Source organism: Hypanus sabinus, chromosome 1 (genome assembly GCF_030144855.1).
Source record: "Hypanus sabinus isolate sHypSab1 chromosome 1, sHypSab1.hap1, whole genome shotgun sequence".
NCBI lineage: Eukaryota > Metazoa > Chordata > Chondrichthyes > Myliobatiformes > Dasyatidae > Hypanus > Hypanus sabinus.
Window position 1 is genome coordinate 15,058,180 of NC_082706.1, and position 25,755 is coordinate 15,083,934.

At 40.1% G+C, this 25,755-nt stretch overlaps 1 protein-coding gene across 1 annotated transcript in view; it reads left to right on the forward strand.

The window, feature by feature from the left end:
• The first annotated feature begins 3,408 nt into the window (after positions 1-3,408).
• cdca2 (cell division cycle associated 2) overlaps positions 3,409-25,755 on the forward strand; it is a 45,273-nt gene continuing 22,926 nt past the window's right edge. The window contains exons 1-10 of the mRNA XM_059963670.1: positions 3,409-3,497; positions 9,441-9,522; positions 14,448-14,554; positions 15,326-15,386; positions 16,045-16,105; positions 17,558-17,896; positions 18,999-19,226; positions 23,304-23,416; positions 23,601-23,730; positions 24,781-25,013. Of these exons, the coding sequence (XP_059819653.1) occupies positions 3,469-3,497; positions 9,441-9,522; positions 14,448-14,554; positions 15,326-15,386; positions 16,045-16,105; positions 17,558-17,896; positions 18,999-19,226; positions 23,304-23,416; positions 23,601-23,730; positions 24,781-25,013 (1,383 nt within the window). The 5' untranslated portion in view covers positions 3,409-3,468. The remainder of the gene's footprint in view (positions 3,498-9,440; positions 9,523-14,447; positions 14,555-15,325; positions 15,387-16,044; positions 16,106-17,557; positions 17,897-18,998; positions 19,227-23,303; positions 23,417-23,600; positions 23,731-24,780; positions 25,014-25,755) is intronic.

Sequence of the window (25,755 nt, forward strand, 5' to 3'; positions counted from 1 at the left end):
GGAAAAAAAAACAGGATTTTGATCTACGAACTTGCCATTCCAAGATAACAGATCAATTTCACCAGAATAAAATATTGGTATTGTAATGGTGCAGAATGGCTGTCAACGTTATTCAATCCCTCAAGCATGTTATAAAGGGATGGGAGAATTTCAAGGGGAAGAATGCCCTTTTCCTGTTCCTATGTAATAATCTTAAGAAGGCAAAGCTCTATTTATTCATGTGGAACAGGCTGTATGCATTGAATGCTCATCCTCGGAGGTAAATGACACTGGAACTCAACAGATGGGAGGCTAAGCAGGGTCTGACGATTCAGTCATACCACCTGTTGCTTCTGACTTTCCCAGCAGCCATCATAGACTGTGTGGAACTTGGAGGACCTTTATTCATCCGCATTATTCTGCTGCTCAAGATTCATGTTAAGAATTTTATCAATCTCATATGCCTGTTCATGTTCCATTCTTTATTCCCCCTTCTGAAATCATTCCCTTTTTAACCAGGGGTGTAGTGAAAGCCTCTATACACAGGGAACAACTGGCTGACTTCAACTTTGTAAAATTCTAGATGCAAACACCTGCATTTCAGATGTAATATATGGCAGCTTCTATTGTCCAGTGGACAATAAAGAGTTAAATTTGAGGTCTTTCAGGATGTGATTCTAAAATCAGAAGACTGTGAGCACAAAAGTCACCATTGACGGGAATTAAAATGATTAAGTAGCTGAGATGCGGAGTGCATTTTGGAATTTTGTGTTCTGTATGAATATATTCTCTTCCTTTACCTTTTTAATCTACTGTTTAAAATTGGTGTTAAGTTCCTGGGTAAGTTATTAACTCTAATAGGGTCTTCAAAGCAAATAACTTCAGAATTAAAAGGAATAGTGCTTGGAGGAAAATCACAGTCACAGGTTTATTCTCAAAAATTAGGAAAGAGTTGCATGTATGTGGGGTTTCTTCCACATTTCAAATGTTCTGTTAACAGAATTGTGAGGAAATTTGTCCCCTTTGCACGTTGTTCTCTCAGGTTTGAAACAAACGAATTTACCTTTCCTACTTTAATCAAAACAATTCCTCTGTCCACTTTTTCCTTTTGAGGGGCAGGGGTAGTGAGATGGTTGAGATTTCCAAAATTGGTATTGTCAGCATCCAGCTTCAGTGGGATCTGGTAGAAGTCTGAAACTAAGTCAGCGGACCAGCTGCAATAAAGAAACATCTTTGTGATCCAACTCACCAAGCAAATGAAATGGTTTATAGCTTACAAAGATGGGACTGATGCCTCCCCAATAAATGTTCTTATTGTCTGTCCTGCTACAGTACACAGTTATTCTGCAAAGGCAGGGTCCTTCTGCCAAACCATCCATGCTGATCAAGATGCCCACCTAAGCTAGTCTCATTAACCTGCATTTGACCCACATCCCTTTAAAGCTTTTCTATCCATGTACCTGCCCAAGTGCCTTTTAAATGTTGATGTGCCTGCCTTGAATCACTTTCCCTGACAGCTCATTCTGTATAGGCATGGAATGGTAGCGTAGCAGTTAGTGTAATGGTTTACAGCGACCCTGGTTCAATTCCTGCTGCTGTCTGTAAGTTTGTATGTTCTTCCGGTGACAGGGTGGGTTTCCTCCCATATTCCAAAAATGTAGGGTTAGTAGATAAGTCATATGGGTGTAATTGGGCATTATGTGCTTGTTACCATGTGTGTCTTTAAATAAATTTTTAAAAAATGGACCACCTTCTGGTTGAAATAGTGTCCCTGTTAAAACTCTCCCACTCACCTTAAATATATGCCCTCTAGTTCTTGTTACACTAATCCTGGGAAAAGACTGTGCATACTTCTTACAAAAAGGTGGAAGGGAAGATGAGCTATTGGTCCTTCTTGTAGCATCTTTACCTATAAGTGTGGTGTGAAATGCTTGTATTTCATAAGATCTGTAGAAAGACCCTACTTTGTATCTTTCCCATGAAAATGATTGATCTTTGTCAGTGTGGGGCATCATTTTTTTTTCCTGTGCATATTTATTATTATTGTTGGTGAGAAATTTTGAGGCTGAGGGAAGAGTCTTAGAACCAGTCCTGTCAGAGGTGTTAGATCAGTAGAAATATGAAACTCTTCAACAAATGACAATTGATAAGGGGCAAATTTCAAAATTTAAAATGTAGGATTGATGTATTTCTGTTAACTAGTGGTATTGATCAAAGCTAGGTACAGTTCGATCATACCTTAATGTTTGGTAAAGAAGGAAGAGATTCCACGGGGACTTGGAGCAACAAACAATCTGCTGGTGGAACTCAGCATTTGTGGGGAGGTAAATGACACCGAGGGATTCAAATGGTAGGGCGGTTGAGGACCCTGGATGGTGGTGAAGGAGGGGTAGGTGTAGCAGTTCCTATGGTTACATGGGTAGAGTAGCTGGTGAAGGGGAAAGGTGGGTGGGGGTAGAATGAAGGAATCATTAGGCAAGTGATTGCTGTGAGTGACTGCTTATCTCCCTTCACAAATGCTACCTGAGCCACTAAGTACCAAATATAGATCCAATTATGAATTACCTTTGCCAATTGTATTTTTGTAACTACTGTGAATACCAGGAAGAAAAATATTGGGGTAGTGTGTATATATATATATATATATATATATACACACTCTGATAATAAATACATTTATTTTGAGCTTTGAGGAACTGTTGATGTTTCTGGCCATAAATTTTGCATCGGTTCTGAGAGTGGAGGGGGAAAAGGAACAGTATAAAAAGGGAAGCAATGAGTCCAGGTAAGATGCGCCGAGGAGGGGTGAAGGATTACGGCAGATAGAAGCAGGTATGGGAGACGGAGGGCTGGCTGCAGTTTTCATCTCTGCTCTTTATACTGTATTGGTCCTCTGCCATCTCCAATCTCCGTACTGATGCAGCCAGTCGATATACTCTACACATCTGTAGAAGTTTGTTCAAGTTTTATGTCATACCGAATCTCCGCAGACTCCTAAGGATGCTGTTTCCAACACTTCCTGTTGCAGGATTTAATGTAATGGGATTGTTCTGCTGGGTCGGGTTGAACGGCTTCTTCCTCTGTTGGGCACCTCTCACCCGGAGCTGACCGGCTCTGCAGGACAGATGACGGCAGCGGTGCGCCTGCGTACTGAGTCTACGCTTGCGCACCGGCTCTGCAGGACAGATGACGGCAGCGGTGCGCCTGCGTACCGGGTCTGGAGACGGGCGGCTACGCTGGCGCACCGCCGCTTTCAAACTCAATCACGTGCCCCGACTACCAACCGTCGTATCCCACGCCTCTGCTCCGATTGGACGGGACTACCCCACATGATCTTCACGCCCCGTGGTGATTGGATGGTTGTCCCAGCCGCGGGCTCTTGCCTAAATTTAAAAAATACCATAGCGTTACAGTAATCAGTAGCTTTCCGGGGTGTCTTGTTACTTCTTTAAATTATTATTTTGCATCGAGGAAGCCATGCGGTGAAGGATGGATGACAGACCGGTGGGTGTTAATAGGTAAGCGACGGCAAATGGTTGCCTTGACCCCAGGATAAACTTGGACTTCTGTTCTGAGGGCTGCTCGATTTGACTGAGTTACTATAGAAAATATGGAGCGCCTAAAAATTCACTCAACATATATAGAGGTACACGATTAGGAAAGGTTCAGGGACATCCGGTTCTTGAACCAGCGTGGATAATTCCACGTTCCTCAACATTGAACTGATTCCACCACCTAAAGGACTCTACGACTCTATTATTCGTTTATTGTTATTAGTTTTCTTTTGCACATTGGTTGTTTGTCAGTCATTGTTTTTAGTTCTTACTTTGCTTTATGCTTAGTGGGCATTCGTAAGTGGTATCTTTATTTTCTTGTAAATGCCTGCAAGGAAAAAAAATCCATATTTCAAGGTGGTATGGTGACATTTAGGTACTGTCCTTTGATAATAGATTTACTTTAAACCTGCACACCATAATCATTACACTTTGATGCTTGTCACTCAAATTTTGTTGTTACTTTCGTGTTCTACTAATGTAAAATGGTGCATAATTTGTGTTCATTTTAAGTTTTTCATTGCATCTGTCTTTCAGAATCAGAATAGGGTTTATTATTACTGGCATGTGCCTGAATTTCTTTTAATTATGCAACGCCAGTTCAATGCAATGCATAATAGAGAAGAAGAAAAAAAGTAATAATTAAAGTATACGTATATCGAATAAATTAAAAATCGTACAAAACCCGAAATAATATATATTTTAAAAGTGAGGTAGTGTTAACGGGTTCAATGTCCATTTAGAAATCGGATGGCAGAGGGAAAGAAGCTGTTCCTGAATCGCTGAATGTGTGACTTCAGGCTTCTGTATCACTTATCTGATGGTGAGTGAGAAACGGAGATGCCCTGGGGGTGGGGGGGGGGGGGTGGTGTGGGTCCTTAATAATGGACCCTGCCTTTCTGAGACACCGCTCCTTGAAGATGTCCTGGGTACAGTATTTTGTAGGCTAGTATCCAAGATGGAGCTGACTGAATTTATGACCCTCTGCATCTTCTTTTGGTCCTGTGCAGTAGCCCCGTCCCGCCCCAATACCAAACAGTGATGCAGCCTGTCAGAATGCTCTCCACGGCAAGTCTAGAAGCTTTTGAGTGTTTTTGTTGAAGTACCAATTTTCTTCAAACTCCTAATGAAGTATAGTCGCGGTCTTGCCTTCTTCATAGCTACATCATATGTTACGACCAGGTTAGGTCCTCAGAGACCTTGACGCCCAGGAACTTAAAACTGCTCACTCTCTCCATTTATTATCCCTCTGAGTGTTGGTATTTGTTCCTTGGTCTTACCCTTCCTGAAGGCCGCCATCAGCTCTTTCAGAGTGCAAGGGTGTTGGTGCGAAACCACTCCAATAGTTGGCATATCTCCTTCTGTACACCCCTGCGTCTCCGTCTGAGATTCTACCAATAATGGTTGTATCATCTGCAAATTTATAGATGGCATTTGACAATGAACTCGACTTTTGACTTTGGCTTTAGAACAGGGTTTCCCAGCCTGCGATTCATGCACCCCTCTATAAGGCTCTATGGCGTAAAAAAGGTTGGGAACTGCTCCTTCAGAGGGACATGAGCCACATGTGTGAGGGCAAGGTTGTACTGCTGAGGGTTTATAAGGTATTGGTCAGCCTGACTTTAGAATATAGTCAGCAATTTTGGGACCGTATGTCAGGAAAGATGTCCGGACCATAGGGTCCAGAGCAGGTTCACAAGACTAATCCCACAAGCCAGAAGTTTAACATATGAGGATTGTATGCTGATTCTGAGCCTGTTCTTGAAAGAGTTTAGAAGCATAATGGGAGATGTAAAAATAGCTTTTGTAAAGGCAGCGTTCTTAACTGTTAGCTCAATTGCAGGCTGGTGCAAAGTTCAAAGTACATTTATTGTGGAGGTATATTTGTCACCTTATTGATTTATTATAAATAACCTTACGTCACCTAGCAATCCCCCTCTTCAACCCTAGCCTATCATGGGTCAATTTACAATGATCAATTAACCTACCATCTGGTTCATCTTTCGACTTTGGGTGGAAACCAGAGAACCCAGAGGAAACCCATGCATCACTGGGAGAACGTACAAACTCCTTATACACAGTGGTGGGAATTGAACCTGTGTCGCTGGTACTGTAAAGCATTGTGCTAACCACTACAATACTGTGCTGCCTCATATACTTACCCTGAAATTCATTTTCAAGTCAAGTCACTTTTTATTGTCATTTCGACCATAACTGCTGGTACAGTACACAGTAAAAACGAGACAACGTTTTTCAGGACCATGGTGCTACATGAACAATACAAAAACTACACTGAACTACAGACCTACCCAGGACTGCGTAAAGTACGCAGAACAGTGCAGGCATTATAATAAATGAGAAACAAGACAATAGGCACAGCAGAGGGCAGTAGGTTGGTAGTTTGATGGCTTGGGAGAAAATCTGTTACATAAATAAACAGCTGAATGGCGGTGTCCGGGATTCCATCCGTTTCTGTACTCCCGCTGAGTATTTTGTTGCCACAGATGTAGTCCAATTTAATGTCCATTGGAGAGCAGAATGGACAGGAGAGCCGGCTAGCTAGGGCTTGCTTTTTTTTCCTGGCACGGACTCCTGCCCGCTCGCCTCACTTGGGCTTGCTCGCACGCCGCTTACGACGTCCCCACCTCCAGCCATCAGCAGCAGGCAACTCCGAGGACTGCAGGCCCGATTCCCTCAGCAAGCAGACATCGGAGAGCTTTTTTATGTGGGCATTCACAGTAAATACAAAGAAACAGTAAGTGCGAAGAAAGCTAGCCACAGAACACATCCTACACGGTCAAGAAAGGTCAGCAATGCCTTTTGCTTTCTGAGAAGGCTGGACTTGGCACATCTATACTTATGTAAATAACAAGCCACATCACTGCATAGTGTGAAAACTGCACTATGGCGTATAGGTTGCAATGGATATTCGAAACTGCCCGATGCATCGCTGGCACCAGCTTACCCACCATGTATATGGCCAGTAACAGCATGAAAGATCCCACACCCCACAATATGTATTAATATTTATCGTGTGTTTATTATTGATTATTGAGTTCTTTGTGTTCATTTTTTTGTGCTGCAGTGGATCCGCAGTAACAATTATTTTGTTCTCCATACTCTTGCGTATAGGAAATGACATTAATCTCGAGTCTTGAAACACAAATAAATCAATGAAAAACTACATAAAAAGAGGGAGAAACAACCAAAGTGCGAAAGACAACAAACTGCAAATACAGAAAGAATAAATAAATAAGCAAAAAATTGAGAACATAAGATGATGAGTCCTTGATATCATGTCTATAGGTTGTGGGAACAGATTGTGGTTGGGGTGAGTGAAGTTATCACCTCTGGTTAAAAAGCTTGATGGTTGAGTTGCCTAAAAGAAGGACCTGTGTTCTACTCGAAGTGGTATGTTGTTGAAAGTGGGAAGGAAGTCAGATTTGGTTTAAAGAACTGAAACTGAATTAAAACATGGAAATATTGGGACTGAGAATTTGATTTAAGTAAGTGAAAGCCATTTTTAGGAATGACAGGATGAAAGGTTGACATATTAAGTCTATGAAAACTAAGAAATGCTTGCACTCCAATCAACTAAATCAGGCAGTTTATAAAGATGGGGTACTGAGCTGGTGCCACTATGCTGGCTGGGTTGAGTGTCGAGCTAGCAACTTGACCTTGTTTTTAAAAAAAAAACACAAACAAACAAACAAACCTGGTGAGGGATGGGCTCTGCCAGGTTTCAGATGCCTAAGACATGCCGTACGATGACGATGCCCAATGACTCCACCAGGAGTTAAGGGCACACGCACACACACACCCCACCTACCTTTAGGAAATGCTGGAACTATTACCAGCTGAACTAAGAGAAAGCTGAGCTTCCTACAGTTATTTTTTGCAAGAACAAGTTAATGCTTCAGAGCAGGATCTTAAAGAAGCCTACCAGTTATTAAATACATTGAAAGAGAGGGAACAACACAAGGAATACTCCAAATGAATTACTAAGGGAACTGTCTGAGAACCCATCGAGGAATCAACTGGATGAACTGCCTCAATGACTTGTTACTCAGTTGTACTCGCATCTACTGTGATGAAGCGCTTTGAAAGTTTGGTCATGGCAGAATCAATTCCCACTAAGCAAGGTGCTGGGCCCACTGTAATTTGCCTATCACTGCAATAGACCTACAGGAGATGCAGTCATACCTCAGTACTAATCAACAAACTCAAATACTTGGGCCTCTGTTTCTCCCCCTACAACTGGAAACTTGACTTTCTCATTGGGAGACAACATTCAGTGAAGATTGAAGCTAACATCTCATTGACCTCAAGGATGCGTGCTTAACTCACTGTTTACTCTGTCTACACTCACTAGGCACAACTCGAACACCATCTATGAATTTGCCAATGATACAACTATTGTTAGCAGAGTTTCAGATGGTGACGAGGTAGCGTTCAAGCGTGAGATAGATCTGCTGATTGGTGTTGCAACAACAATCTTGCAGTCAACATCACTTAAGACTAAGGATAGATTGTAGATTTAAGGAAGTGGAAGTCGAGAGAGCAGACAACGGTCCTCATCAATGGTTTAGAAGTGGAAAAGGTGAGAAGTTTTATATTCTTGGGTGTCAACATCTCTGAAGATCTATCCTGGACCAAGATATTGATGTATTTACAAAGAAGGCATGACAGCAACTGTATTTCATTAGGAGTTTGAGAAAACAGTCTGTCACCAAAGACACTTGCAAATTTCTACAGATGTATCCTGGAAGGCATTCTAACTAGTTACATCACACTCTGGCATGGCGAGTCCACTGCACAGGATCAAAATAAGCTGCAGCAAGTTATAAATTCAACCAGCTCCACCATTGGCACTAGTCTCCCCAGCATTCAGGGTATCTTCAAAAGGCGTTGCCTTAAGCATCATTAAGGACCCCCCATCACCCAGGACATGCCCTCTTCTCATTTCTACCTTCAAGGAGGAGATACAGAAGATATACTCAACATCTTTGGAAGCACTTCTTCCCTTCTGTCATCAGAGTTCTGAATGGCAATGAACCTATGTATAATTTTTTTTGCTCTCTTACACTTCTTACTTAATGTATATACGTATATTTATTATTGCAGTTTATTGTTTATCATTATTGCAACATACTGCTGCTGGAAAAGAATGAATTTCATGCCATATGCCAGTGATATTAAGCTGATTCTGATTCAGAATGTGTCTGGAAGAGTTTCACCTTTGCAATATATGGAGACTAAGTTTGGAAACACACAATGTTATTGATAACTGTTGTGTTTGAGCAAACAAAATACAGGAATGCATTTATATTGATGCTTCAGATGTTTGTTCTTCAGCCACATTTGATTTTTAGTTTCCTCCCATGGGAGACAGTGTTTCAGCACTGATCACTGCAATTATCAATTAAAGTTAGTGAAGATTCAGCATTGAAATTTTATCAGGTGTACATTGAAAAATCCAGTAAGATGCATGATTTGTATTAGCAACCAACACAGCTGAGGATGTGGTGGGTGCAGCGCACAAGCATCGCCACACATTGTGGCACCAATGTAGCATGTTCACGACATTAGCAGAACAACACAAGACACAACATGCAACAAAACAAGCCCTGTTCCTCCCTCCCACTCATGCACGTACACAGTCCTCTAAACACACGCCAGGCTGTATTTGGCCTCCAGTTGCCTCTGATTCGGACTAAGACATTCAGGCAGTGGGCCTTTGACTACCCCACTGAACTTGCAGAGATTCGCAGATCCGGGGTTCTGGCCAATGGGTCACAACTTCCGTGCTTCCAATTCGACCTCAGGGCCTCGATCCCTTGATTCTGCACATTTGATGAATTGCATGCTGCACTGCATATTCTCACTGTCTTTTTTTTTAACTTTTAGGAACTCAAAATATGATTTATTTTCCAAGGACCTTGGCCTGGCAAGAGAATATTGTCTATTAGAAATGTACAAGAACAATGAAGTAAGTGTTGTTGCTGCTATGACTGGGACATTTGTACTAAGGACTATAAGATAATTGATGCTAAATTGAACGGAAGAATGCTTGTATCACCCTGGTGCTGATTCTTATATAGTTTCACTATATAGTATACTGGTTCAGTTTATAATCTACTGCTTTTACATAATGCTTACAAATCTACTATTCATTTACATAATCAATACAAACGATCATTGTTCAATATAACATTTTTCAACTAAAGCAATATTGAAAGGACTTTGTTTGAACCTGATTTCCAGCAATTGCATTGGAAAGTTAGATAGAAGTGAATCTTGTTTATCTTGATGTTAATTTGCAAAGAGGTTGAGGATGATGGTCTTCGTTCTGTTGATCTATTTATGAACTCTCAAGTGGCTTATGAATCCAATCTTGACTTTGAAAGTTCTTCTGCATTCAGGCCAGGTAGTTCCAGATGGCAGATTGGGCTTTGGTTGCTGTTCCATCTTGGATGATGATTTGCCAGAGTTTCCTGTCCTTGGCATTGGTTTCCCAATTGTTGATGTCGATGTTACATTTCTTCATGTTGGCTTTGAAATCTATTCTGTTATCCGCCTCTTTTATGTTTGCCTTCTTTAAGCTGGGAGTAGATTAGTATCGGCAGATGTTCGACTTTCATCCGAGTAACATGACTGCTCCATCTTAGTTGGTTCATGATGACATAGGCTTCAATGCTCATTGTTTTTGCTTCATTTAGCATGCTGACGTTGGTTCTTCTATCTTACCAGCTGATATTTAAGACGTTTCGAAGACAGCATTGATGGAACTTTTCAAGTGCTTTCAGATGTCGTCAGTATGTTGCCCAGGTTTCTGATGCCTACAGGAACATTGGGATCACCATTGCTTTGTACACTAACATTTTGGTGTCTGTTCGGATGACACGATCATGAAAGACTCTTGTTCGGAGACATTCAGAAGCTGTTCCAGCGCATTTAAGACAATGTTGGTTCTCGTCCTTAAGGTCGACATTGGAGGAGAGGTGACTAAAGTGGTCCAGGTTTTCCAGGGTTGTTTCGCCAAGTTGAATTGTTGTTTCTATCCAATTTGTCTCAGTTATTGACTGTTGGTAGATGACCTGAGTCTTGATGGTAAGTCCCAGTTTCATGTATGCACGGTTGAAGGCAGACAGAATCTGTTGTAGGTGGTTTTCTGAGAGAGCTGCAATGCTGTTGTCATCTGCGTATTGGAACTTGAGGGAACTTGTGGATGTCTTGTTTTTGGACTTGAGACGGGCAAGATTGAAAAGTCTGCCATCTGTTCTGTAGACAATTTTGATTCCTGGGGATAGGTCGTCCTTGATGATGTGGATAATTGCCGCATTGAAGATGGTGAACAAAGCTGGGGCAATCACGCATCCCTGTTTTACTCCTGATCTGACTTGAAAAGGCTCACAGTTACTATTGCTGTCCATGACTGTGGCAAGCATGCTATCGTGGAGGAGACTCAGGATTCAAATGTACTTTTCAGGGCATCCATAGGTGGATAGGACATCCCATAGGAGTTCCCTTTGGTGAAGTCGATGATGCCATGTACAAAGGTTGAAATTGTTCACGACATTTTTCTTGTAGTTGTCGCATTGTGAAGATCATGTGGATTGCTCCACGTGATGGTCTAAGACTGGCTTGTGTCTCCGGAAGAATCTTCTCGGTTTGAGCAGGTTGTTCATGATGCAGGTGAGGATCTTTCCTGCTATTGCTAACAGGGAAATTCCACAGTAGTTTCCACGACATTCGGATCGATCACCTTTCCTTTTGTAAATGGTAACGATTGCTGAGTCTCTAAAGTCTGCTGGTACGTCTTCGTTTATCCAGATCTTGATGAAAAGTTGATGCAGTTGGTAATGAAGCGAGTTACGTCCAATTTTGTAGACCTCGACTGGTATTCCATTGAGTCCAGCGGCCTTGTTGTTTTTCAAGGTTTTGATGGCTTCCTTGACTTCGTGTTGGTATTTTGCTTAGGGAGTCGTCAATGGGCTGTTTTGGAATGTTGTTAATCACATTCCTGTCAAATGAGACGGTTTGATTTAGAAGATCTTCAAAGTGCTCCCTCCATCTAGAATTCATGTTAGCATTGCTCTTCAGGATGGTTGAACCATCTTTGCTTTTGAGAGGGGCTTGACTGTGAGTGGGTGGACCAAAAATAGCTTCAGCTGCATTGAAAAAGCCTCGAGTGTCATTGATGTCTGCTAGTTGTTGGTTTTCCTGAGTTTTCTTCCTCCACCATTGGTTTTTCAGGTTTCAAGTGCTCTTCTGGACTGCAGCTTTGCATTCCTGATAGCGTTTCCTTTTGGTAGCCGATTGTTGGTCATTTTGTAAGGTGATGAAAGCTTTTCTCTTTTCGTCGATCAGTTGTTGGAGTAGTTTGTCATTATTATCGAGCCAAACCTGATGTTTTTTCGTCCTGAACCCAATTGTTTCTTTGCAGGAGGTGATGATAGTGTTCTTCAATTGATTCCAGTGTTCTTCTACAGATGGTGGGATTTGTTGAGACAGTTGTTCTTGAAGATTTTGCTGAAACTTCTGTACATGGTTGATGTCTTGAAGGATGTCAACATTGAATTTCTTAATAGTGTTCTGATTTTGGTGTTTCCGTTTGGACCGAATCTTCATTTTCATGGTGGACGAGATGAGTCAATGGTCTGTCCAGCACTTGTTGGCACCAGTAACAGCTCTTGTTATCAGTACATCTTGTTGGTCCCGTGATCGTACGATGATGTAGTCGATGAGGTGCCAGTGTTTGGAGCATGGGTGCTGCCAGGAGACTTTGTGTCTGTTTTTCTGGCGAAATAGGGTGTTTGTAATCACCAGGTTGTGTTCAGCACATTTGGTGAGGAGGTCTTCCATTGGCATTGATCTTGCCAATTCTTTCCTTGTTTATTATTCCAGTCCAGAGCCTATGATCTTTCCTAACTCTGCCATTGAAGTCTCCCAAGAGAATGATCTTGTTGTTGTTGAGAACAGAGGAAAGGACGTGGTCAAGTTGGGCGTAGAAGTTTATCTTTACTTCATCTTCAGTGTCCAGAGTTGGAGCGTAGGCGCTGATGATGGTGGCGTGTTGGTTCTTGATGAGCTGGATTTGCAGAGTCATGAGACGTTCGTTGATTCCCAGTGGTTGCTCTGTCAGCTCCTGAAGTAGGCTGTTTCAGATGGTAAAACCTACTCCATGGATCCTCGGTTGCTCAGGATCAAGTCCTTTCCAGAAAAAGGTGTATTGGCCTTGCTCTTCCTTTAGTTGCCCTTTTCCAGCTCTGCAGGCCTCACTCAGAGCAACAATGTCAAAGTTGAATTTTTGGAGTTCCCGGGCAGCAAAGGCAGTTTAACAAAATATCCATCAGAGTTCATATATTGCAGGTTCCAAATTTCATAGTTTCACTTATCAATGTTTTTCGGCTGCATGATGGTGATCCCTCTGGGCACGGCTTTCCAGACAGGATGGGGTGAAGCAGACTATTTTTAGGGCAGACTATTTTTAGGGCACCTTTTCTAGGCCTTTCCCAGTTCAGGGTGAGCAGAGTGGATCCTAAATAGGGCTGCTCAGACCTGAATACTGCTACCGAACAACTTTACAGCTTCTCTCCAAAAGCTGAGCGACTGAATCAAGTATTCACCGCTTCCGTGCCAGTTCTTGACTAGGAGCTTCCAGCCATCACATTGCCTGCTCCTGTCGCCCTTCCCTGATCGCCAAAAGACTTGAAGATGTGGCCGCAGAGCAAAGACACCTGTGCGTGTATTTGTTTAATGTGTACTTCATATTGCACTCCAAGAAGCACACGATACTTCACAAATCAACCAACTGATTCCAATGGCATGGGAAGCGCGACAATTGGAGCTGATGAATGTGCTGCAGCCTTCATCGGCCTTCACAGCCGTTGAGTTCGAAGTAATTTAATCTGCCCATTCCACCGTTGAGGTCTTTGTTGGATTGTTCTTTGTCAGGGACCTCACCCTCGACCTTACTGCCGGGGTGACCCTACCAGGAGCATAGCTCCAGATGGCATTGCTCTCGGGATCTCAGGACCACACAAGCTTCTCCACCACGACAAGGTGACAATCCACGGAGAATACTGTTAAGTATTGGAGCAATGGCAAATTTGGGGAAGAGACAGAGTGAATTTGGTTTGTCCTTGTTTGAAGTTTGAATGATAAAATAGGAAAATGGTATTTGTGGCCTTTGCGCTATCAATGTCTTGTGATAAAATGATAGGCAGTTCTTTTGGCCGTCACTGTATTTGGAGTGATGTATGTCACAAGTCAGTTAACTCTGTTAAACTTGTTCATCAAATCATTTTATGATATTCAAATACATATTCAAATAATCAAGTTTAAAATGGTTAATTAGACAAGTAATACATACGTTGAAGTGCCTGGTGGGCAGAGTTTAGTAATCATATACAATTTAAACAGTGTAAAGTCCTCCCAGTTAACTTTAATTTAACATGCATTCTTTTGTGGGTGTAGACTGCAGTTTAATTACCAGATTGGCCTCGCTGAGAGGGTGGTGAACCTGTGAAATTTGCTACAACAGAAGGTCACGGACGCTAACTCACTGCATGTTTTTAAGAAGATGGTCACGTAGATTTCTAGACATGAGCCATTTTGGGGTATGGAGAGAGAGTGCGCAGACAAATTAAACTGGTACTATTGCATAATATTTTCTTTGATTTCTTAGGTACACTGGGCAAAACAACAGTATGAAAAATGAATAAAAACACAAAATGCTGGCAGAACTCAGCAGGCCAGACAGCATGCTGTGTTTTGTGTTTTAATTTATTTCCAGCATCTGCAGGTTCACTCGTGTTGCCTATGAAAAATTAATGTTTGGTTTGTTAAATAATAATGAAATTGATGTTGAATTCATTATTTCACAAACAATGTTTTAATTTTTTTTCCCAGATAATTACAAAAAATCAAAAAAATGCTGTATCTTCATTGAATGAAAATTCTGCTTGTGATGTTAACATGATGAAAAGATATGTTGGAGTGTTTAATGAATCTGACAGGTAGTGATGCGTTTTTTTTCTGGTTCTTGATTGTGTTTAGTGAAGCACATAACTAGTTAAAGTTTTGTATAAGTGATACCGCTGTAACGTACCAGCAGCAATAGATCACAAATGAGTCAGGTTTTAATGTTAAAACCACTATTTATTAGTATCTAGTCAAAAATATAGAAAATTAAATGAAATAAGCTGAAGTTAACAGTGTTTTGTGTGTGTGGCTCCCAAACTGTCAAGCTTCGGAACAGTTCTTAAAGTCTTAAGATGGCAAACTAGAAATGTCCACTAATCCACGTAGAAATATCACAAGTCGACAGTCATGGAATATACCCTAGCACAAGTGGTTACCACATAACATACCCGAATCCATATATTATGGATCTTGATAATTAAAAACAAATTACCTGTAGATTAAGTGGTTTTTTTATTCTGCTTCTTCATGCAAAGTCAAGGCCCATGTTATTTTCTTTTTTTTTTGTAATTTATTTTTTTATTGAAGTTCATCAAACAAACATTTCCATAAGATGTATTTCAGACATTGTACATACATATCATATATATCGCAAAATCCCCACAAAGTATTTATCTGGCCCATGTTATTTTCAATGAAGCTGCTAATAATCAGAAAATTTTCTGGGATATCTGAGGATTTAGGACAACCAACCTGTTGGTTCTACCTGAAGAAGTGAAAAATTATCAAGATCAACAGAAATATTGGAAGTTCTGTGTTAGATTTAAGGCTAGTTCTTTATTTTAATTTTACAACTTTTCGTGTAGGTTTGAGGACGAAGATTTGGAAAACCTACCTTTGGGATCTGCCAAATTGGTAGTGGAACAGGTATGTTATTTTTCTTTATTTTTAAAAGAATAAATTGAATTTTGATGGCTGAGCTGTTACAAAAAGAATGAGCCTGTGGATAACAGCGTCACTGCCATGGTGCAGGTCATAAGGTGTGTAGTTTTACCCTGGATATATGCTGAGTTGGAAACTTTCTGCACAGTCAGTAAACAGGATGTTCTGATGTTTTGTGGAGTATCAGGGCAGTAAATCGGCTATCTATCACTATTCACTTCTGTATTTTTAAACACTTTTTTTGCAATAACATAGGCGTCAATGGCTTGAATTAGAGCAAGTTTGGGTTTATTTTGCAAGCCAGATAATCATACAAATCATTTCTGAGAGCCACACTTGTACAATATTTTGTGCTACATACCAGATCTTTTTAGTAGTGTATATGAGAGCAAATGCTAGCATGTATTAATTACCTTATTTCTGTTTAGAATGGACCTCCTGCACTGTAATAAGTAGGTGAATATTCACTAAATGTTCAGTTTCTTCACTTTGAATTATTTCTTGCATGCTTGTAAACATGTGAGAACATGAGCTTATTGCTAAATGCAATGGTGATGATATTTGTATCCTCGAGCTATTAGGTTGTAGAAGCTGGTTGTTTTGGAGTATACTTCTAAGCGTGTTGCTATTTTTACTTTTGAAGAATTTTGAACGGCAAGATTCTCTCCATTTGAAGGAAATAAGAGCCAAGAGAAATGTACCAGGTAAGGACATAAGAATCTATGTTAGGAGTAAGCCATTCAGCACTTACTGTCTTTCAATGTCCTGGTTATTATGAATCCAAAGTCCACAGTGTCCCTATATCCTCTTTCATTAATGTCTGATATATAATGTTCTTATAGTTAATTGAATATATTCATTGAAGGGCATCCAATGCCCCCTTAAGGAATAGAATTCCAAAGATATTTTGTCCTCTAAACAAATTTCTCATTAGTCCTAATTGGCTCAAACCTTAGACTCTCTCCCTTAGTTCTCAGGAACAATAGAGCTAATGAAATCAGCACAAAGTGATCATAGAAATGAGCTCTGACAGCACTATTGTGCTGATAGTTTGGTGCAAACCCCTGCCTTTCTGGTGCTATACAACACTGTGCTGGTGCTTTTTTTGAAGTCTTGGCCCTTCTAATTCTCCCATTGCAATGACATGATTCCAGTGATAGTTACTCCCTTAGCATTCCATGGAAGGCTCCTGCAGAAGCTCCCTGCAAGGTCTGGAATTTAACAGGCTGAGACAACAATAGCTGCCTCATGCACTGATGGAAAGACCAAATTCTACGCTTTCTCTCATCAGCTCCTGATGAAGTGATGGAAGTTGGTTAACACCCTCTTCATTTAATTATACATTTCTTCCCAGCCCAGATATCTACCTACAGTGGCCATCTGGTGTCTTGCGCCTTCCTTTCCAGTCCTGAAGAAGGGTCTCAGCCCAAAATGTCAACTACTTATTCATTTCCATAGATGCTGCTTGGCCTGTTGAGTTCCTTCTACATTTTGTGTGTATCACTTGAGATATCCAGCATCTGCAGATGTTCTCATGTTTATAACCATCTAAAGTACTCATTACCAGAGAGAAATATACTGGCTAGGGAGAGGGGCGGGGTGGGGGGGGGGTGGCTGAGCGTATTCAGTGCTGAACAATCACAACAACTGTGCAGATCAACACTGGAAGTTTCCTGAGATTTTTTTTCCTGTGCCAGGCTGTGTGATGCTGATAATGCTATTGTAATGCTGTTTACAGTGGAGGGCAAAAGTTCGCACCAGGTCCCCAGAACAGTACCACTTAGTTCACAATCTCTTTTTAAGTGCAGGTACTTGAGGAGTGTGGGGCTTTAATTACCTCAATGTTTTCTCTCTGGGACCATGAGTGTTAGAACTGTGGGTACCAGCACATCCTTTTCTGGATAAAGTCTAGAACTGCAGGTAGTTCTCCAAATGTCATCTTGACAAAGCTATGTACTATTTCAGCAAGTCTTTCTTGTTGTGTGAAGAAAATCCAACTTGTTAACATTCTTAACATATTAATAAAAGCTTGTATTTATACAATGCCTTGCAAAGAATTTCTTTAAGTCACTGTCAGGTTGTCAAGGTTGTTGAACTAACTATTCAATTAATTTTTATTTGTATTTGTTAGAAACAATTTTCCTTTTGATTGGCAGGCAAAAGGAAACCAAGAGCTGGAACTTTATGTGAAATAAAATTACCATCAGTTGAAAATCTAGATCAAACAACTGACAAGCTTTCTTCTAGACATCTGTTACTTGCAAGTGATAGTTACGGTACTGCGCAAACGCTGGATGAAAGGAAAACGTTGAAACTCAACAATCCAGCTAACCCTCGGCCTGGATCACAGCAAGAGTCCATTTGTCAAGAAGCATCCTTTAAAGCAACAGATGTGGATGTGCCAATTCCCGCACCTTTAGGATCGGGCTTGCACTCTAAAGACCTAGCGTTAAATGATCGACTTCCTTGTAAGCCTGTTACTTGGGAAAGTGAAGGTAATGTATAAGCCTCGGTGCATTTTGCATGTATCCTGACAATATGATGAAGAGCTGTAAGTTGACAGCTGAAATATAAAATGCCCTCATGAAAGGTGGATAGTGTGGTACTGTTCAGCTAAGTCTTCCAATATACAGTAACAAACCACAACAAATTCAGAGCGGATCAAATTATAAGTATGTTTAATTCTTGCAAGGGAAGGGCTACCTCCATATGTTAAATTGTTGGAAGGTAGCTTCAATCTTAAACTCAAAACAAACCATTTTTATACATTTACAACGTCCAGTAATTTATCACCTTGATGTCTTTGAATCATTCCATTCCATAATGGCATTCCTTCCTTGTCTTCATTAATCAGTCCATTTGTCTTTTGAGGCTTCTTGCCCCTCCCCCCCCATGACAGCTGTGTCCTGTTTTTATCTGTAATTAAAACATTCCCTTTTATCCACACACACACACACACACTCACTCACTCACTCACTCTCTCTTACTTCATGTAAGCCTCCATCCAAGCCAGCAAAGTACTCTAGGATCTCACAGGTTCCATTTTGTCACATTACATTTTACAAAAGTAATAAGTTCATGAAGACTTCAGGGTTGCAGATATATTTCCACAATAGGCTGGTGGGACAGATGGTGGTTGTTAAATAGGATGGTGATGAAAATTCTGCAAGCATTATCTATATAATTTTCCTAGCATCTTCAACTTGCTAATTCATTTCCATGGGCATCAGTCTTATACTTTACCCAAGTAGCCACTGCTAAAATGCCTAGCATGGAATTGAATAGGTTATTTTGTTACAGATGAAATTTCTATTCTCTTAAAACCAAATTTTGCTAAAAATGCACTTCTTGCAGAAATTAGACTAGTGTTTAGCAGCATAACATCTGAATAGGATTTTTCTCTCCCTAGTCAGTTTTTATTATGCACATATGTAGTTTGATTGTAACTGTTACTAAACCTTTGAAAATCATCCCCAACTTTTGTTTTATAACTTTCATAATATGTTAGATTGCTTTTACCCAGGCAAGAGTTTTTAAGTTGTCTGTGTACTGCACTGCTTTATTCACCATGACTGACTGTTTTGTTTTCTTCTATAGGTTCTACGATTGTTCCTTCCTTTCCAACAACACCTAGTGGTTGTGCTACCATCAGCAGGAGTGATTCAGAAAATTGTGCAAACAGGTATTGGGATTACTTGATGAATATGGACGAAGAACAGTCCAACTCCCGTGTGACAAAAACATCTTCCCCTTCACTGGATACCTTAATGGATGCTGGAGGCAACTGGGAAATGACAGAAGAAATGTTTAACTTGAATTCAGCAGGTAATGTAACATAGTACTAAAGTGCAAAAAATACCAGATCTTGTCCTTGCATTGTGAGCTCCATTGCCCTTGCATTGCATTGCATACAGACCTAGGCAGGGAGTTAGGCTCCTCAAATATCACCCCAGCTGGAAGCTTTCTTTTAATGAGAAAACAGTGAAACTGCAGAAAGTTAAGTAAAACACATTAAATTCAATAGTTACATTCCTCAATATACAGTTGGCCCTCCTTATCCGCGAGTTCCACGTGCACAGATTCAACCCACCGCGAATCGAGAAAACCCGGAAGTGCTCTTCCAGCACTTGTTGTTTGAGTATGTACAGACTTTTTTCTTGGCATTATTCCCTAAACAATTCAGTATAACATTTATTTACAAAGTATTTACATTCTATTAGGTATTATAAGTAATGTAGAGATGATTTAAAGTATACGGGATGTGCATAGGTTATCGTGGATAGGGATCAAAAAAATCAGAAATTCTCTTACTAAGTAAGTTGGAACAGCTACATCCAGTATTATTTAGTGTCAGTCAAATGTTTCTTAGAAAATAGTATATATTTTACCTTTCTATGCATATAAAACACTTAAGAAACATATGTATTTCAATAATTAAACCATTGCTTTGCTTAGTAATAATTGTAGCTTTCATCGGGGCAGGGCCTTCCTCACTTTATCCTTTAAAATTGTTCGGATTATTGACCGACTAGCCTAACGCTTTTCCAATGACCGATGGCGTTTCACCTCTTTCTGATCACTTTATTATTTCCACTTTATTTTCAATCATGATCATGATTGTTTTTGTGAACAGAAACACTGCAATTCAGAGTTCAGCCGGGTCCTAAAAACCACAGCTCTGAGACAGGTTAAATAAGGTCAGGGGTTCCGCTGGATCCTAAAGTCTACCGAACTGAAACAGGTTAAACAAGAGACTTGAGCATCTGCGTTTTTTGGTATCTGTGAGGGGTCCGGAACCAATCCCTCGTGGATAAGGTGGGCCGATTGTACTAATGTTACCGATTATTTTCATGATCAGCATTCAACAAGGTTATACATACATGCAACTTTCTATGGTTATGTTGCGGACTTGAGTTTATTCATGGGCCAATGATAATAGTGATGAAAGATAAACATAATCCTTTCTTGAAAGTGTATCTAGTAAATATTTACCAGTATTAACAAAGACATTGCTGTTTCAAGGACAAACAAAGAGAGGACAGAGGTGGATGTCTTTCTCTCGTGTTTACTCCAAGTCAAAATCCAAGTTAAACCGAACAGGGGAAAAAAAGCTTACGAACAGGAAATGATGTTTGTACAAAATGAACATGCCTCTAGAGACAGAATATGTGCTGTGCTGGTTTGGGATGGAAGTAAGGTTGTCTGTAGTGCAAGGTTCCCTGTTCTGCATTTCACCTGGATTGGGACATGAGATAAGTTAGTGCTAAGAAGTAAACTTTACAAAGACCATAAGACAGCATAATTATGCCATTCAGCCCATTGAATCTGCTCTGCTATAAAATCATTGCTGATTTATTATCCCTCACAATCCCATTTTCTCCCTTTGATACCCTGACCAATCAAACCTATCTGCTTTAAATATACTTAATAATTTGGCCCTTGCAGCCGCCTGTATCAATGAATTCCATACCTGAAGCATTTTTATTCAACCATACAGAACATTGTACACCATATCATCACTTCAGGACTATTTATTCAGACAGATAAACAATGAGGATAAAGAAATCTTGAAAGTTCCTTGCATCCTATCTCTAGTGCTCCTTGTTTAAGAGTAGTTGAAGTTTATCAGCCATCTATGGTCCATAAGTAACATATCCACTGTTCTGTCATATATCATCCAATCAAAGATTAATTCTGAGTTTCATGCACAAAATGTTGCAGGAACTCAGCAGGTTGGGCAGCGTCTATGGAAATGAATAAACAGTCAATGTTCCAGGATGAGACCCTTCAACTGGAAAGAAAAGAAGACTCCAAAATAATGGGTAGCGAGAGTGGAAGGAGTACTAGTTAGAAGATGATATGTGAAGCCAGGTTGGTGGGAAAAATAAAGGGCTGGAGAAGAAGGAATCTGATAGGAGAGGAGAGTAGACCATGGAAGAAGGAAGGACACTAGAGGGAGGTGAGAGGCAGATGAGGAGTAGAGGCTGAAAGTCAGTGTGGGGGAATAGATGAAGAGGGAAGGAGGAGGGGAAATACAAAAACTGGGAAGAGAAATCAATGTTTATGCCATTAGGTTGGAGTCTATCTGGTCAGAACATGAGATCCTTAATATGCCCATGTGTAACTGGATGAATGAACCCCTTCTTGTCAAACTCTTGAAGGTAGACACAAACTGATAAATCAAGTTCTTAAAATTAAGCATGAAATATAAAAGAAGAATTAGGTATAAATAATTATGCTTGGAAGAAGATTACCTGCCTACTCATTAACTAACATTTCAAGGCAGTTAATTGTCTGTCAAGAGTTTGCACGTTCTCCCCATGACCGCGTGGGTTTCCTATGCGTGCTTTGGTTTCCTCCCACAGTCCAAAGACCTATGGGTTAGTAGGTTAATTGGTCATTTGGGTCTAACTGGGTGGCGGAGGCTCATTAGGCTGTAAAGGCCTGTTACCGTGCTGTACCTCTAGGTAAATAAATAAATAAACAAACTATGATTACACAGACAGTTTGTGTTTCTGCAATTAAGTGTGAAATCTTATTGCTAATTATCAAATTGTTAAAACCATCAGTGTCATATGATGTGACTATAGGAGTAAATTTGATGCCCTCGCAAAAACTGGAAAATAGTTTTGATAGTCTTTACTAAAGTCACTTGTATCTAAAGGTTCTCTACTCTTAATATTTACAATTATTGTTTGACAGCTGTGTAAACACCAAAAGGAGAAATTCTTTTATTTTAATGTTGTTTTTTTTAGCTGGTTTTAATGCCATCAGGAGCATTTTGTTTCAGAAGGCAGTCACCCATCCATGATGTCTGAGTACATTAGATAACTTCTAAGGTGAATCCAAGAATGGAGTTTCTAGGTATTAATACATTAAAATACCGGCAGTCGTCTAAAGTTGTCATCTTCACACTATTCATTCATACATTATGTACTGTGTTATATAACGTGGCTGATCATGGTCTTGACCATGATTGATCTTGGCAAATTTTTCTATAGAAATGGTTTACCATTGTCACCTTCTGGGCAGTATCTTTACAAGACAAGTGATCAGCCATTATCAGTACTCTTCAGAAATTGAGTGCCCGACGTCAGTGGTTGCAAAACTAGGATTTGTGATGTGCGCCAACTGCTCATGTGACCATCCACCACCTGACCCAGCAGGAAGATGGGGAGCAAAGAAGGTGCTACATCTTGCCCAAGGGTGACCTGCAGGTTAGTGGAGGGAAGTAGTGCCTTACACCTCCTTTGGTAGAGTCATATCTCCATCCTGCTATCCAAGTAATGTCATATTAGTAACATTGTTGTATTTTCCTAAATGATATGGAGGAAATAATCACTTGATTAATTATTTAAAGAGAATATAAACTGTAAATAATGCACTTGTATATCCATCAAGATGAAAATGCAGGTGAAAATGTTTTTAATCAGCAAGCCCTCCACTGCAGAATGTTCTTTGGAGGTAAGGCATAACAGACTGTACCTCAGAGATAATTGCCCTTAGTTTGTTGTCAACAACCACAGCAACACCAAATTTCCATTATTAAATTTAAGGATTATAAAAACTAAGAGGATTACAAACTGGGAATGGTGATTATTTGATCTCTGCTTCTGTCATCACTTCTGGGAAAACTACCTGCAATTTGCATTATCATTTGGAGATCTTTTCTAACCTCTGAAGTGTCTTGCTAAGGGCTGTCTCCTTAACTTGCACCCACATTACTGACTATCAGTGAGTTGGAAGGCAATATCTCCTTCTGCAATGCCTTTTACCTTTAGATTTGAAAGTCTATATTTGGTGTTTTAGTGTACAAAATAATACATCAAAGTGAAATTCCAGCTTCACTTGGCTGTCCAAGATGGATGATACATTTGATATTTTCCTTAACATGTGTTCCAGGAAAGTCCTCTGCGGGGAGAAAAAGATTCTCACGAAGAGCATCTTCTGTTGGAGCCCGAGGATCCCCAGAGACCAACAGTCTTATTTGCTATATTGCCAAACAAAAGATGCAGGTATATCTGAGTAACAAACATTACGAGTAAATGCTTAATTTTTTAATGTTGCCAATGTTGTCTTAATGAATGTGGAATAAAAAAATCAGTGATTAATCTGCACTGCGCAACCCTCTATTTAAGTTGACTTTTTACCTGAGGGGGGAAGAAGATGATACCAATTGATTGATTGCCTTTTTATTAGGAATCTCAGAGAGTTTCAGTGCTGAAGAGTAAGATTACAGCATTCATGGACACATTTCAAGCTGCAGAGCAGGATGCGAACAAATCTTCAACAGCAGAGCTCCCAAATCTCCCAGGTTTATCCCAAACAAGTAGGTAAAAGGTGTACCTATTCATGGGTAGATATTGTTAATATGCAAATAATTGCATTTGTGTCCCAATATTCTGTGGTTAGTAAATGCCTTCTGATAACTACTGTTGACTTACTTAGTAAATGTACCATCCACTGCATCACTTGTTCTCAGTTTATTGCTATGGGGTTAAATCCCCAATTTGTGCTGAATTCAAATTGGTATTACTAAAGACATCCACAGCCTGAGCTAACTGGAGAAAAGAGATTATGTAGTTAATGATCTTCTGTGCATGCTTTTCTTGGTCTAGTTTAGGGAAAAAAAAATGAAGTTTGCTGTCTTCACCACTACTCCCACCACTAGTCCAACATCTTCCTAACTCCATCCTTTGACTAAGTATCAGATAATCACCCAGATGCTGAAATCCCATTTTGCAAGTATAAGATGACAGATATTTCACACCCAGACCTATATTAGGGATGTTCAGATTATAGACATCTGCTTTTACGGAATACTCAAATCAGAAGTTAAAATTTTGATACAGAATAAAATTCACTCTTACGGAATCGGGCAGGGGGAGTATATAAATCTTTTTTTTTTGTATTTTTTTGATGCATGTGCAGATAAAGCAGTTTTGCCTTGGGAAAGATCGCAGTACAGATAGTTTTCCAGAATGCGTATCTCCCGCACCTCCAGTAACATGGGGGTCACCTGTACTTTTTAATTTTGATTTTATCCACTTTCTGATGCCACTGCTTTTAGATGTATGCTGCATTACATCACCAGTGACTCAAAATGCTGAAAACCAAATCAAATGACAGAATGTAAAATTACAGGCTGTTCTTGGGTTACAAGTGTCCAATTTATGTACCTACAAGCAAATGTTCTTATAATATCTCAAAAGTCTAACTGTATGCTCATACCTTAATTCCCACAAATGGCAGAATTTCCGCTCTTTCTGTTCAATAATTGTTCTTTCTTGTCAAGTCATGTGTGCTTTTGATATCATTATTTACAGTAGTATGGTCTCTTTAAGGAAAGAAATAGTTGTAGTAATTTTTGTAATTTTAGGTTCAAAGGAGCAAAAGTCTATTCTGTCTACGAGCTGCAGTAAACCACAACAGAAGAAAAAAGTGACCTTTGGTGAAGCGTTGAGTCCTGAGCTGTTTGATGAAAGGTTACCATCCAATACCCCTTTACGTAAAGGGGAATCACCAGCACACCAGAGGTTAACTTTTGGCGATAGCCCTCCATCTGTTCTGAAACAAAGGTCAAAAGCCCAAATTGTTTTCGAAGAGGAAAAGGTAAACTTACCTGCTTTTTAAAATTTATTTTATTTTTTATATTTCCTGGTCATTTATGTTCAGATTCATTTACTTATCGCATGTAAATTGAAATGTGTTGTGGAGTTCCGATTGGTTTAGCAAGTGGGATCCTACTTGGTTTAATATAAAGCTCAAAGGTATTCAGCAGCATTCTGTTCATTGGTTAAGCCATTGTCAAAATGTTGTGTGCAGTTTTTTTTGCTTTGTAACCCTATGACCAGCCTGCAGAAGTTCTATGATTTTATATCTACTTCAATACACAGCTTTGACATCATAACTGAAGTGTTATGACAAAATTTTAACTGGGGTTATTGTTCTGCATGAATTAAAATCAGTGATTTCTTAATAGCATGTGAATATACATGTTAGGGATTTAAAAATATCAAAATCAATCAAATGAATGCACAGTACTGCATTTGTCTTTGTGGAGCGGAGGGTGAGTTTATAAATGTGGCAGGGGCAAAAGATGTTGGGAACGGTGAGTGTGGAGCTCCGTGGGAGGGGTGTGGGATAGGTGACAGAGAAGGAGTGCTAGTGGCAGGGGGTGGCACGGGTGCAAACATACCCAGCCCTGAGACACCAAGCAAGGTCATTTGATTCCAAACAATTGGTTTATTGATCATTACAGAATATCTGTTATGTGCTTCTTGCTCTCTGTTCTCACCCATGATTCCCCTCTCCTTGCATCTTTCCCACTCTCAGTCCACAATAGAGCCCCATC